The sequence below is a fragment of the Anopheles stephensi genome, chromosome 3 (assembly GCF_013141755.1).
Source record: "Anopheles stephensi strain Indian chromosome 3, UCI_ANSTEP_V1.0, whole genome shotgun sequence".
Lineage (NCBI taxonomy): Eukaryota > Metazoa > Arthropoda > Insecta > Diptera > Culicidae > Anopheles > Anopheles stephensi.
The window spans coordinates 34,991,754-35,004,391 of record NC_050203.1 but is presented as its reverse complement, the minus strand read 5'-3'; the positions used below and the strand labels follow the sequence as shown (position 1 = coordinate 35,004,391).

Genomic DNA, 12,638 nt, shown 5'->3' with positions numbered 1-12,638 from the left:
AGTAAAATAAATATTTCAAATAACCTTACGTGTGTGTTTTATTTATTTATTTTTTTCATTTGTTTGTAATATATTCTTCAATAGCGGAGCATAAGGTAGCACAGTATGACCCGACTTATAGATCACCTATCGGCATAAAAACTACTATAAATCTTATTCTCATACCTACCATATACGCAGAAAAATTTAAATTCAAATCGGTACAATGGTTTTGGCAAAGTGTAGCAATAAACAATGCGAGATTATTGATTTTGAATTAAATTTATTGTTTCTTTAACAAGATTTACATTTTATAGAGACTCATTTAAAAAATTCGTCTCATAGCCATAATGAATTGCAACCAAGCTATACCCAAGAATTAAGAATAACAGAGCTACAACACACCTAGCAGTAAATGTTTGAAAAAGTAGAATTTGTTAATGAATATCTTTCACATCACCCGGAAGCGCCTTTTGCCGCAAGAAGAAAAGGTTGGATTAGCCATTAACATTTAGTATGAAAATACTTTCAGAAAATTCTCAGTAAACACGTGGCTGAATGATACGCGACGAATAAACACGACTGAGAAGGCTTTGGATAAAAATCTTTCATGACATTTCATATGTTAGAAACATCAGACCATTCGCATTCCACTTTTTGGAGCGTACATATGTGTTGATTTGGTTTCACAAAAATTGGAACAAAAATTACTTGGAATAGTTTTTCTTTTGCTTTAAACATTTATGAAACGTAATGTTTCATAAAATTTAAATGATTTAGTTATTCAGGACGATGTTTCATGCTTTAATAAAAATTTATAACTTGCTTTTTGGTCGGACCCAACTGGCGTCACTTTCGGCTGTACATCCCATTGGTAGAATGATGGTGAGAACGTTGATGTAACTTAGTAACAGCATGAGCCCGCTATTGTGACTCTGGTTCTATATCAGGATAAATTAATTAATAAAGATATTGTATCTGTAAAATAAAAATTAAACAAACATCGATTTTGACATAATTAACCTATGCTATATTATGAAACCATGAGTTGCCAGTGAAGTATTGCTAATTTTATTTTTACTAGATAAGATTATCGTTTTGTAGCATTACGGCGGGGCCGTTGTACATGAATATAAAAACAAGTTTTGTTACTTAAATATCTTACAATTTATTTTACATACTGGGTAATATTTTGGACTCTTTGATCAACAGTTGGCATATGTATGTAGAACATCAACGCATTGGAATAATGTTAATGTTAGTTCGATAACGAACCGTTGTTGAACCGACCATGCGAAGGAATGGTCGATTCGGAGATCTCCGCGCAGATTCCTGGCCTTGTCAGAGTTGCTTGAATCAGGCGGCTAACCTTTTTTCCTGGAAAACCAAGAGAAGTTTTTAGCGGCGGACTCGCACTTCACTAACTCGGCGTGGACAACGGGAATGCCGTAGCTCGATCAGACGATTAACCTTTTTTCCTGGATAACCTGGAGAAGTATCTAACCGTGGTTCTTGCTTGGCTTATTTCGCCTAATTCTTCCGACGGAGTGGGGAGACACCAAAGTGCGTAACCAATTTCCGGAGGGAAGGCAAAGGTGAAACTTACCCGATTCTGTATGGATACCCAAACAATGAAACACAAGTTTCTTCGTTGAGGTCTGGATTACAAGTCGATTTTATTCTTAAAAAATCCTGTCTTATATACTAAAATTCTATGGGAAAAGAGCATGAAAAAGCATTACATCGATCTCTTTTATCCTAACTCGGTATGCCGATGCGTTTGATACCTGCCTGACGTCGGCTAGTGTAGGAGATCGTATGACCTACGCTCCTATTTATTTATCTTTTATGACCACGGGTAATGCATCGTGCTTCCGTGGTTCAGATGCGTATGCCTATTTTACTATTGCTTATTGCCTGCGCGTCGTTTGTTTATTCATCAAGTTGGTCTTTCCTTCACTGCCTTACGACCGTGCCTTGATCTTCGCGCAGGTCCTTTTTTCGTGAAACTAATCGCGCAACGATAACGTATGCGTTGGGTTCTAGCGTTAACCCTTTTCGGCCTGTGTTCTTCACTTTCGTATTTTATTACAAGGCCTGAGTTTACGATTACCATACGTCGAGATTTGTCCCTTTTTCGAGATATTTCCGATAACGCATCATAATCTTGTCGCTCTGTTAGTTTAGGGTTTTTTCCTAAAATAATATTTGCCGGTGATAATTTATCCTAAACAAAGATATTTAGTTATTTAAAGTTTTTCATCTAACTCTTACATGCCTGTCAGTTTAGCTCAATTTTATTTTGTCGCGTTCGCAACAGTTAATGTATTGAGCACTCGAGTAGTTTTTTGTGCAATAAACCAAAAAAAAGCATTGAACGATTTAACATAGTGCCGGAATTTAATAGAAGCCGGCACGTGTAGCAAGATCCTTTAACGAGCAGATTGGGAATAAATGCTAGTGAGGTTCGAAAAATAAAAGAAATACAGCAGAGATCATTTATGCGCTTCTATTTAATGTTATACGTCTGCATTCAATTAAAGTTCAATTGTTTGCTTCTTTTTTAAACAAGCAACCATTACAATAAACCGTGGTAAATAGATAGACTTTCAATTTAAATCGAGAACTAGAAAAACCAAAGTTCAATTCAATAGACCATCCAAAGTTTCATTTCAGTTTGCTAACACTTATGTGTTCGAATAAAACCTTATTTTATCATTTCATTTCTATAATGTCTCATCAGTTTTCATGACTACACTGCATTGGTGGATATTGAAAAAATCTGATAAACGTATGAAGTGGCATTGTTTGTCTTTATTCCAAGAGGTGCTGCCTAGGTGCGGAAGTTGGTTACTAGATCAGGAAGGTGAGCATGAAAAAAATATTTTTGAAAGTTCAGAAACGACTTCTATATTCAATTTTTGATAAAATTTTTACTTTTTCTTCGGATGGATGGAAAGAAATGATTACGAGTCTGATGTATAAAGACAGGCTGTCCGTCTTATTCAACTATGAGTCTGATGTATGATGTATAAAGACAGGCTGTCCGTCTTATTCAACTATGAGCTACTGTTCAGCAAGCACAAGGTCCACTGTTAGGCGCCAGTTGTTGAGCCAGTAAGCTAGCCGGTCCGTTTAATTAACGCACGAACTGCTAAACGGTTCGAAATTCCAGTAGAATCAGAGACGAGGGCACGAACCTTTTACCTTAACGCAGCCGGTACCTACCGCCATGTGTTAGACTGCGATCCTGTAATGTTAAAATAGAATGACCTGCCCAGCTTGCAAGGAAATCGATCAGCATGGTAGACGGCTTGTAAAGCAGGACAGATATATGAATATCGTACGTAATTTTCTGTATGATAGCCTTCCGCCGATCCTTTCCGGTGATTGCATAACGTTACATCCGTTAAAAAGTTAAAGAATACAACACACTCGGATCCACTAGAGTCTAATTACCAAAACGGTTTCGGATGTCTCACATTAAAATATGTTTAAAACACGACCGCGTTAGGTGTACGATCACATCTTTTATTACTGATTAATCACATTTATCACGATATTTATCAACACAAATTTTGTCTGCATGCAAGTGCACAATCATACAATGGTATGATATGGTGCACATGTCGACAGCACAGCGATTCCTTTTAATATAGAACAGGGGCTCTTCTCCGGTTTAGCCAAAGGTAAGAAACATCTAGGAGCTAACCTATACTGCTCCATAATCCGGGGACAAACATCCAACGGGATGCTGCTGCTTCCGGCGATGGAAAGAATTCGGTTGCACATTGTACCACCAGTACACCAGTATGAAACGCATACTGATAGAATTGCCGGCTGTTAAGGCGCATCGTCATAGATGCTAGCGCTGGTTACGGTGCGGCCACTGTTGCTTTAAACAGACACCTCTGCATCCTCCGGTAACAAACATCCGACCGGGAGTTGAACCGGTACGCAGCAAATCAGCAAAGTGTCTACGCGCAGCCCAAACACGTTTTCACTAAATGTATGCGACGTATCATTAACGTATCGTAGAATATAACTGAAATAATTCCAAACAGCAACCAATAAAGGCGCATAATTAGTCATAAATCTTAAAAAAGGTCGAGGAAAATAAACGATCACTTCCCTGCACAATAACAATCCAAATGCAAAATGTAAACAAACATCCCCCCTCCGATTGACAAAACACGCAGCGCGTGTGCAATAGACCTGACCATTTTCGAACTGTCAAATCTTTGTTTGGGACTCTATTTTACCTTTTTACCGGCGATTGTTCCTCTGTTTACAATAAACAGCAAAAGGCCGCACTTTGCGAACGAAAATTAGCAGCATCTCGTTGTAATTCGTCATAAAAAGGTAAGAATTGTGTCTTGTATCTGATTAAAGAAGAATTGTAACTAACGCCATTGAAATAACGAGTTCGAATAGTTAATAATGTTAATTTTTCGATTCGATTTTGGTGTTTAACTCAGTGTCTGCGCCTCCGACTGTTGTCGGCTGCACAGCATTCAACTAAAGCTCAGTTCGTCCATTTCACAGATTCAGAATGTCTCGTAAGGAAGCACTATCCCAATTCATTAACCAGATTCATGGCCGTCCCGTTGTCGTTAAACTGAACAGTGGAGTCGATTACAGAGGTAAGTAAATGGGGGCGGCATTTTTGAGCCACTCCTGCCACTTGTTAGCAAGACCGGGGATCAAATCTCATCCTGAGAGCTTTCCGCTAAGCCGGACTGGCTATCCGGCAACGGGTAACATCAAGTCAAGGAAAGCCAGAAATGGCTGGCCGAGATCGTTTCTCTAGGTTGTAGTGCCAAAGGAGAAGATAACTTGTTCTGGGGCAGTCTGGTGGCGGAGGGGATTGGGAACTCCTTTATAGATTGTAGAGCAAACATAATAGATAGCTTGTTGACTAAAACCTAATTTCTTTCCGTATAAAGGTGTTCTTGCCTGCCTGGACGGATACATGAACATTGCGCTGGACCAAACGGAAGAGTACGTGAACGGGCAACTGAAGAACAAATACGGTGACGCCTTCATCCGCGGAAACAATGTACTGTACATTTCAACGCAGAAGAGAAGAGTGTAGTACGAGCTACTGCTGTTAATAATAAAACGCGAATCATTGTAAAAACGACGGTTTTATTATTTGGTAACACATTACTTTAACATCCTAACTCATCAATCCCCCTCACACCACAGCTTTAGCGATAACTTGTAACCGTGATCATTATGCTTATCCAAACGAAACAATGTTCAAGCGTAGTGTGTAACAATCGCGGACTAATGCGATATAACACCATCAACTTAACGATAACCACCGGCTGGGCTCAGTGAATACCATCCAAAGGCGAGAAGCTTTTGTATTGATACAGTTCCGGTCCGCCGTAGCCGTAGAGTAGTTTTCCTTTTCCGTTTTCATCGTAGTACGGGTACCTGTACTTTGGCCTGTGAGACGAAGAAGATGAAGATAGTAATTAGACATTTTATCCATCAGATAGTTGCTTTTAATAATAGATAAACCTTTCTTACCTTTCGAAATATTGAAAATTAGGCGCTTTTGGTTGTAGAGTAGCTTGTGCGGCTGGGAGAAGCACTGCTAGCACAAGGGCCAGTATCTGGAAGGTAAAGACGATGGATAGTTAAACGAATTTTTCTTTTAAAATATCAAATCCCAATAGCGATTTATCAACTGATTGAAATTAGAGTTGATTGTTAAACCTACAAAGGAATATTTTGCAGACAGGTCCATATTCTGCTTCTTGAGTAAATCTATCCCGTGCAATAGCTTTTAGTACGTAAATTTAAACGTCTTGCAAAGTTTTACACAAATATTGCATCAAAACCGTAAAGGTCACAAGCAACAAATACAGGCGCCTCAAATAGCCCCCAGCCTTACTTCATCAAAACACAAATAGTCGCTCTCGAGCTCTCGGGTGCGCCTTACTACCGCCCTCGAACCGCATTACACGTGGTTATGCAACAGCGATCGGTTCGGCGATGGTGGGGAGCGAGCATCACAATCGTTCAAGGAAATCTGCAAACGTGCAGCACGGCAGGTTCACATCGCGAGCTGACTACCGAACTGATCTGATCGTACCGTGAACGGTTCGGTTCCCTCCAATTCCAACGGCTGTTTTGAACCTAGCGGCCAGCTTTGTTTTGTCGAACTGTTGTCCCCGTTCTGGAATATTCGGCCACTTTCTACAGCCCGCTGGTGATCGCTCACCCGGGGCGTAACACTTTCCCGGGACCCAGTTCAACTGAGATACCTCAGTCGCCTGTATACGGTTCGTTAATTTCTCCTCGTGTATTTTCGCCTTTGCCCATACGTACCGTAAAGCATAATGCAACACACTTATGCATTTTTGTGGTGGCTGGCTTTTTGTTTTTTGCGCGAAACAATTTTCGGTTCCCGGGGGCGCACGAAACAGTTATTCAATTCGGTCGGTACCGTACCGTAGCCTTCCCGCTTCGCACTTTTTTGCACTTTGAAATTGGAAGATTTACAACCACACAACCGCACGGTGAGGATGGGCTCACGGTTTTCTAGGACCAGCAACCTTCGCACTTACTCTTACTCGCACACAAACAACGCCCGAGGTGTAGGTCACACGGTTTTTTTTTTCGACACGCAATTTAAGCAACGGTTTGAGGGTGCGTCGAACAGCAACCGTCCGGCACGTAAGGCTTCCCACCAGAAACTGAGCGATCGTCTTGAAGTACCGTCGGTGGTTCGGGTCGCTCCCAAGGGTGGTCGCGCATTGCACGTCAGGTGGGACGCAGCTGGGGGGGACTCGTGTCGTGTGCGTGGTACTTTCGGTTTTGCTGCCACCCTGCGAGATCTTGGAGGGGTTGGATTCGTGCTACACGATCGTCACGAACGGTACAGCTGAAGATCGTTTAATCGATCCACCAAAGACAGTTTTGTTTAGTTTTATGTAAATTATTTTTAAACAAGAGTTTAAAAGAAATCCTAAAAAAACCCATTTTTTAAGAGAATTTGATTACAGCTTATTGAAATATAATAATAATAAATAACATTTTTTGAATAAACTTAATATGACCAAATTCATCCCATAGTGTGGCCAAGTTTTGAAATCATTAATTTTATATATTTAAAAAAAAGGTTATTGTAAAGTAAAATTCCTTTCCGATGTTCCAAAACACTACCCCCCAACAGCTCATAGGCCGGAAGCAATGCTGCCGATCGAGAAAAAATATCAGTAAACCGTTTTTCCATCCAAAACGGGAAAAGCAAGGGGCGGAAAGTGAAAGTAGGAATTGATGCCAGTGCGTACTACACGGCACGAAGCGATCGCCGAACTAAAACACTCAAACATAGACCAATGCCTTCCTTCCACGGTGCGTGTTTGTGTGTGTGTGTGTGTTTTTCGATCGCTCTTCGGCATCTCATGTTATCACACCAGCAACCCTAGCACGGTCCGCTTGTATCGAGAGTGTAAGCTACACCACTCAGGCATCGACAGCAAAAATGCAATTGCACTTTTGTTACGACGGCCGCACAGCCCAACACGTCTAGCGATCAAGTGCGAGCGCTACGAAAGACTTGATCGTACGAACAGGCGACGAACCTCGCGCTCGGGCTGACTTGTGTCAGTGGGACATTCCTTCCGTAAAGTCGCGCTCTTGATGATAAAAAAAAACTCTTGAGACCTATAAAAAACGAGATGTCCCCCTACGTACGTAGCTTACGCACGTGCGGTGATCAGCGTATGATCGTTTCTTCTGCTCCATCACCATCATTCTTTTTGGAGGCTGAGCTCACGTCAGGTGAAGGTTAGCTATGCGGGTGATTGTTCCAAGCATCAAGTGAGCGCAATTAACGATTCAACATTTTTGGAGGACTCGAATTGCTTCAAAGTCCGGGCTAGTCCGGGTAAGCTGATAAAGGCTCCAATAACGAATGCTTTAAGTCAACCAAATTTACTGACGAGCCTTTTGCGGTTTACTTGGAGAGTAAATAGCTTTCAGGCCTTGCACGACCAAAAGAGGCGACGATCGTTTTACTAAGTTTTTTGTTGTTGTTCTGCACACATACACACGGTCTCCTGCAGCTGAATGTCAAACAATTAATCATCCGAATCATCGTCATCATCATCATTTACACCGGGCACTAAACGGGCGGACTGGTTAGGTGCAGACGGTGCAGAGCTTAAGTTTAAGGAAGTGTGAAGCCAGTTTTAAGGGAGGGCATCGGTTTGTGTGCTCGTGACACAGATCACATGCGACGTGCGATCATAGGGTTGGGGATTCAGGGTTGTACGAAGGGGGTCGAAATCCAATTGCCTCATCGGTGAAGGGGCAATTGGAAGTGGATGATTTAATTATTTGATCCCAAAATTCACTCACCATTAAAGTAGTAATATTAAAAATGTAAAGTTGTGTTTATGGCTTGTTTAATTAATTGTTTCTACGAAAACAACTCCGTTTAATTCACGTGTGACTGCTTCATAAATAAAATGTGTGTGTGATTTTCGGCTCACCAACACTTACCGACCGAAAATGCTTCTTATCGACATCAATTCCCTCCATAAAAGCCAAATCTTCCATCTTTTGTGATCGCCAAAAATTGGGTCAAATGTTCAATTGCGATCAACGCACTCGAAGCCACAGAGAGTGTAGGTCACCTATGGGCCCCAAGCCTTCGATCGAGTGTCCCGCAAATAGATTCGGCTTGCTTGCTTGCTGAAGGTTTGCCTCTTTTTTCGTTACTCATCCTCTTTGATGGGCATTGCTGGGGCCGCCCGTACATGTTACGGCTGCCGTAGATGATTTAATCGCGTCTGCCCCACAATCAACCGAACCGTAGCGTGGAGCGGGTCGCTCGGCTTTCCTTCCAAAAGCAGTAAGACGGACTGCGTTCCGCGTATGCCACAATTACCTGCTTCGGGAAGTAGATTTTTGAGGAAAACTGTCGGTGTCGATGAATTTCCTCGTACGAGCAGGAAAGCGAACGTACAGAGGGTTTTCCAATCCGAACGACCGGTTTCGATGCAACTCGGGTGTGTGCGCGTGTGTGTGGCAAGTTGCATTACAGCCTGAGAACAAGCGAGAGTGAAGCTTAGTGTCTGTTGGGGTGGATTTTTCCACCATCTACTACTAGCGTGCGTGGAGCTCGCCAAGCGCTGGGTGGGAGCACTGAACTAAGATTCCGGCATCGGCGTACGGTCGGCAAGAAACGGTTCGGGGTGGCAGTACGAACCTTCTGTTCTGTGTGTATGGTTTAACTAGCGGCTAGCGTGTGTTCGGTGTAGTCTCTTACCATGTCCAAAGCGGCCCTTGTTGTAAGTGTGTTACAAGCTGGTTTGCGATTGCCGAAGGTGTGTTAATCCGGTGGTTTTTTCGAATTTATTACACAGATCTGCATAGTCATTCTATTGGCTTCGGTGGGTCAGCAGCGTGTTGAGGCAACCGTCGTGAGGCTGCTGACCGATTTCGTCCAAAACAACGTCGCTGGCATTCCGCTGATACACAAAACGGAGGAGTATGACTTCGATCCGGAGATCAGCAAAAAGCGACGAGAGCTATACTATGAGGTTAGTAGTGAGGAGATAAGATAGGCAGATGCTTAGTGAATGCAACTAGCAAACTTGATTTAAAGTGGATCAGGTTGTGGTGCCGGAATGATCACCTGCATCATGCGCGTCTGTGTGTGTATCTTGCGTAAGAAACCACATTTACACTACCAGTTTGTGGTAGTTAGTGATGATCAGACTTGTAGTGACGAGCGAAGATCGTAGCGAGAGACGACAATTTATGCGCAGTTTGCTTGCAAATTTTCATTAACTCTATGTAATTAAACGACAAAGTGTGGCTAAGCTTGACGGCTACATTATTATCATCCAATCGTTTTCCCCCCTCCCCCCTACTTTCAGCTTCATGGATACCGTGGCGAAAAAGTGATCGAACGGCTCGGTCTTGGCATCGATGGGAAACACCACGAACGGCTTGCGTACCAGCGGCATCGCGACGAGGGACATCTGCAGGGTCTCAACTACCTGCAGCCTTAGAAGGAGTCCACTATTGGAGTCAAACAAAAAAAATCAATCTTAAGTGAAGGCCACAGGTTTGAAAAGCGCTTACGTAGGGACGGCACTTGGTGCCGCGTTGTGGTGCGATTTGTGCACGCTGCACGCTTCAGCTTTTCACAAGGCCGTTACAGAATAGTAGCTAGTAAATGGGGGTTTTATTTTCTGTACAGATTGGATTAAGTAAACTGAGGGAGATAGATACATAGAGAGAGAGAGAGAATATTTTTCTGTTTAAAGAACAATTTTTAGCTACAAAGAACAACTATAAATAAAACGACCTCCTTCCGTTTAACGTTGTTTTACATTATTTTCAACATTATAAAACGAGAAAAAGATCCAATAAGTAAGGACAGCGAGAAATTAATGAAGTGCGTACTGTCCCAACATCGCTGCCGGGTCAGAGTGCAAATAGTGCAAACCGACTCTTCAGCACTGGAGCAATTAATCTGGCTTGAAGTGAAGCATTAAGTTAATTTTAAATTTACCCAAACCCATGGAACTGCTTCGAGGTTCGAGGTGCTCGGTAGGACCCGAACCATCGATCCAACCGCAGTGTGCCGAGGTGAAAAAGCCAACCGACGGCAAACAGAGTGGCAGAGGGGGAGAGAGCGCTAAAACAAATTTTAATTAAATTCTACCTTCTACCTATCGTCTTTTTTAGCGCTATCATCTGGTCGGTTCGAGCGAAGCGGGTAGTGTCATCGAAAGCGGGTGCTCATCGTCACCGACAAGCGGCCACCAAAATCAAACAGATTGGAGAAAGTTTAAAAAATCTCCTCGCAGCCACGAACACGGATCCTGGGCTCTCGACCGCGAACGGAACCGGAACATCACCTAGAAGAACGTAGCTAGAAAGGGGTTTGCCTCTGGGAGACGGAAAATGGCGTCTCGCGATGAAAAGCGATAGCACTGGGAGACGTGAAAATCGGAGCGGGGATAATTTCGGTCGGGGAAATTCTGGCCAAAACTAAATAAATTGCACACCAATCATCTCCAATCCCTCTGGGACAGTGGAGCCCGGAGTCTGCAAAGGGGCGTGCAGGATACGCAACGTAAGGATCAAAGGACCTCGTGGGGTCGTGGATTTTATTTGGTGGTTGCAAAAAAAAACATCATTTGCAGCAGTTTTATTTTATAGAATAATTAATTTTATTTTCTGTTTGCTTTTCCCGTTAAATCGAGATCAAGCTGCTGAGCGGAAACGCAAGGAATGGGTCGCGTGAATGTGTGCCTAGTGAAAGTATTCTTCAGGCATCATCGAATTAACCTGCTTGACCTGCGAATCGGAACATGTTCGTCGGTGGGTGACGATATTGGGATGGGCTTACTCATTTATAAAAAAATATCAGTGGAGATGTTCATGAAATATATTTATTTCTATCAACGATGAAGTTTCCTCTTTCAACTCAACAGCTCGGGAATCGCGTACGTTTAGCTTAGATATGGAATTGAGGAAGCCATAAAATTTTCTATAATTATCATTGTTGCCTATTCTATAAATAATCAAAATAAACTAAAAATGACTTAAGATTCTGCTTTGCTACGTCGAATAAGTAAGCAGTTATTTGAATTAAAAAAAAAAACAACATTGGCTTTGGCTGCACCATGCATGATCGATGTTAACTCAGCTTAACATAACTTTGCATAGATTTGGGCGCAAGGCTTGGTTTAGGTCGATGAAAACGTAAGATATTAGCCTAAGGTTATGCAATTTAATGCTGAAATAAAATCCCAATATGAACGTTATACTGAGCTCGATGACGAATAACAGCCCCTTCCACATCCAGAAAAAGATTGAGAACACCTCCAGTTGTGGAAATAAAAAATTAAATTCAAGATAATAATTACATCTGAAATTAAACACTAGTTAAACATCGTCAAAAACGGATTTAAATTGCCAACGGCACATGGTTTTCCCAAGTAGTTACCTACCTAAATACTAGCCATGCCCAATGTTGCTTAACTTCGGTGATCGGACGAGAACCGGTGTTTTCAACATGGTATGGTCATTGGCATGGGTTGTCGACGCTTGCACACATCAAGAACCACCGTCGTCTGAGCATTTCGGATTCTCGAAGGATGCAAAATACAGGAAAAAGAAGATTTGAGCATTTTTTAACGCACTCTCTGATTTCTTCAAGTAGAAAACGTTCACTAAGAGAAACAACTAATGCGGAAATGAGTTCGTTATGCATCCTAGACACGCATCTAGTAGACTGGTCAAGCACATAAAATGGAGGAGATGCCAACGACACAAAGTTTTCCCAAGTAGCTACCTACCTAAGTACTAGCTATGGCCAATGTTGCTTAATCTCGGTGATCGGACGAGAACCGGTGTTTTCAACATGGTATGATCATCTTTGTCAATCTTGATGAGTTCAGAAGTTTCGCAATACGTGATTTGTTAAGTATATTTGTTTTTATAAAGTTGAATCATTTATTTTATTTTTAAGTCTCTTATTTAAGAAAGGGTTTTATTCAATATGTTAGATCATTTGTCGATTTAAATCAAATTATTTAATGTGGATTTTTGTCGTCAATAGATGGCGCTTTGTTATGAAGGAAATCGTTACTTTATTCCTAATTCTTTACGTTATT

At 41.9% G+C, this 12,638-nt stretch overlaps 3 protein-coding genes, 1 non-coding gene and 1 pseudogene across 6 annotated transcripts; 2 read left to right on the top strand and 3 right to left on the bottom strand.

Moving 5' to 3' along the window:
- Positions 1-4,211: 4,211 nt before the first annotated feature.
- Positions 4,212-5,119, top strand: LOC118509786 (U6 snRNA-associated Sm-like protein LSm6). Of its 3 annotated transcripts, none has more exons than XM_036050928.1 (3): positions 4,212-4,341; positions 4,525-4,622; positions 4,926-5,119. In XM_036050928.1, the coding sequence occupies exons 2-3, from the start codon at positions 4,532-4,534 to the stop codon at positions 5,072-5,074; spliced, it is 240 nt and encodes a 79-aa protein (XP_035906821.1). In that variant the 5' UTR covers positions 4,212-4,341; positions 4,525-4,531; the 3' UTR covers positions 5,075-5,119. The 3 variants fall into 3 exon arrangements, with proteins under 3 accessions (XP_035906821.1, XP_035906822.1, XP_035906823.1); XM_036050929.1 differs by having other exon boundaries at positions 4,237-4,341; positions 4,509-4,622; XM_036050930.1 differs by having other exon boundaries at positions 4,237-4,341; positions 4,458-4,622.
- Positions 5,108-6,708, bottom strand: LOC118509787. Its single transcript, XM_036050931.1, has 3 exons — positions 6,322-6,708; positions 5,518-5,603; positions 5,108-5,433 (listed from the first exon to the last, which is right to left on the bottom strand). Exons 1-3 carry the CDS (start codon positions 6,349-6,351, stop codon positions 5,316-5,318), a joined length of 234 nt encoding a protein of 77 aa, XP_035906824.1. The 5' UTR covers positions 6,352-6,708; the 3' UTR covers positions 5,108-5,315.
- A 2,096-nt stretch (positions 6,709-8,804) lies between these two features.
- Positions 8,805-10,332, top strand: LOC118509783. The gene is made up of 3 exons (XM_036050923.1): positions 8,805-9,293; positions 9,369-9,545; positions 9,885-10,332. The coding sequence occupies exons 1-3, from the start codon at positions 9,273-9,275 to the stop codon at positions 10,017-10,019; spliced, it is 333 nt and encodes a 110-aa protein (XP_035906816.1). The 5' UTR covers positions 8,805-9,272; the 3' UTR covers positions 10,020-10,332.
- Positions 10,333-11,935: 1,603 nt separating this feature from the next.
- On the bottom strand, positions 11,936-12,054 carry LOC118514907. The gene has a single exon (XR_004906884.1). It is a non-coding gene; the product is annotated as a 5S ribosomal RNA (ribosomal RNA).
- Positions 12,055-12,283: 229 nt separating this feature from the next.
- LOC118514914 lies at positions 12,284-12,402 on the bottom strand (annotated as a pseudogene).
- Between the last annotated feature and the right edge of the window lie 236 nt (positions 12,403-12,638).

Excerpts from the sequence above, each read along its gene's own strand:
- LOC118509786 (XM_036050928.1), top strand. The coding sequence starts at position 4,532 with ATGTCTCGTAAGGAAGCACTATCCCAATTCATTAACCAGATTCATGGC. Across the intron at positions 4,623-4,925 it reads CAGTGGAGTCGATTACAGAG|GTGTTCTTGCCTGCCTGGAC; the intron begins GTAAGTAAATGG and ends TTCCGTATAAAG.
- LOC118509783 (XM_036050923.1), top strand. The coding sequence starts at position 9,273 with ATGTCCAAAGCGGCCCTTGTT. Across the intron at positions 9,294-9,368 it reads TGTCCAAAGCGGCCCTTGTT|ATCTGCATAGTCATTCTATT; the intron begins GTAAGTGTGTTA and ends TTTATTACACAG. Across the intron at positions 9,546-9,884 it reads GACGAGAGCTATACTATGAG|CTTCATGGATACCGTGGCGA; the intron begins GTTAGTAGTGAG and ends CCCTACTTTCAG.
- LOC118509787 (XM_036050931.1), bottom strand. The coding sequence starts at position 6,351 with ATGCATAAGTGTGTTGCATTATGCTTTACG. Across the intron at positions 5,604-6,321 it reads GTGTTGCATTATGCTTTACG|ATACTGGCCCTTGTGCTAGC; the intron begins GTACGTATGGGC and ends TTTACCTTCCAG. Across the intron at positions 5,434-5,517 it reads AATTTTCAATATTTCGAAAG|GCCAAAGTACAGGTACCCGT; the intron begins GTAAGAAAGGTT and ends TTCGTCTCACAG.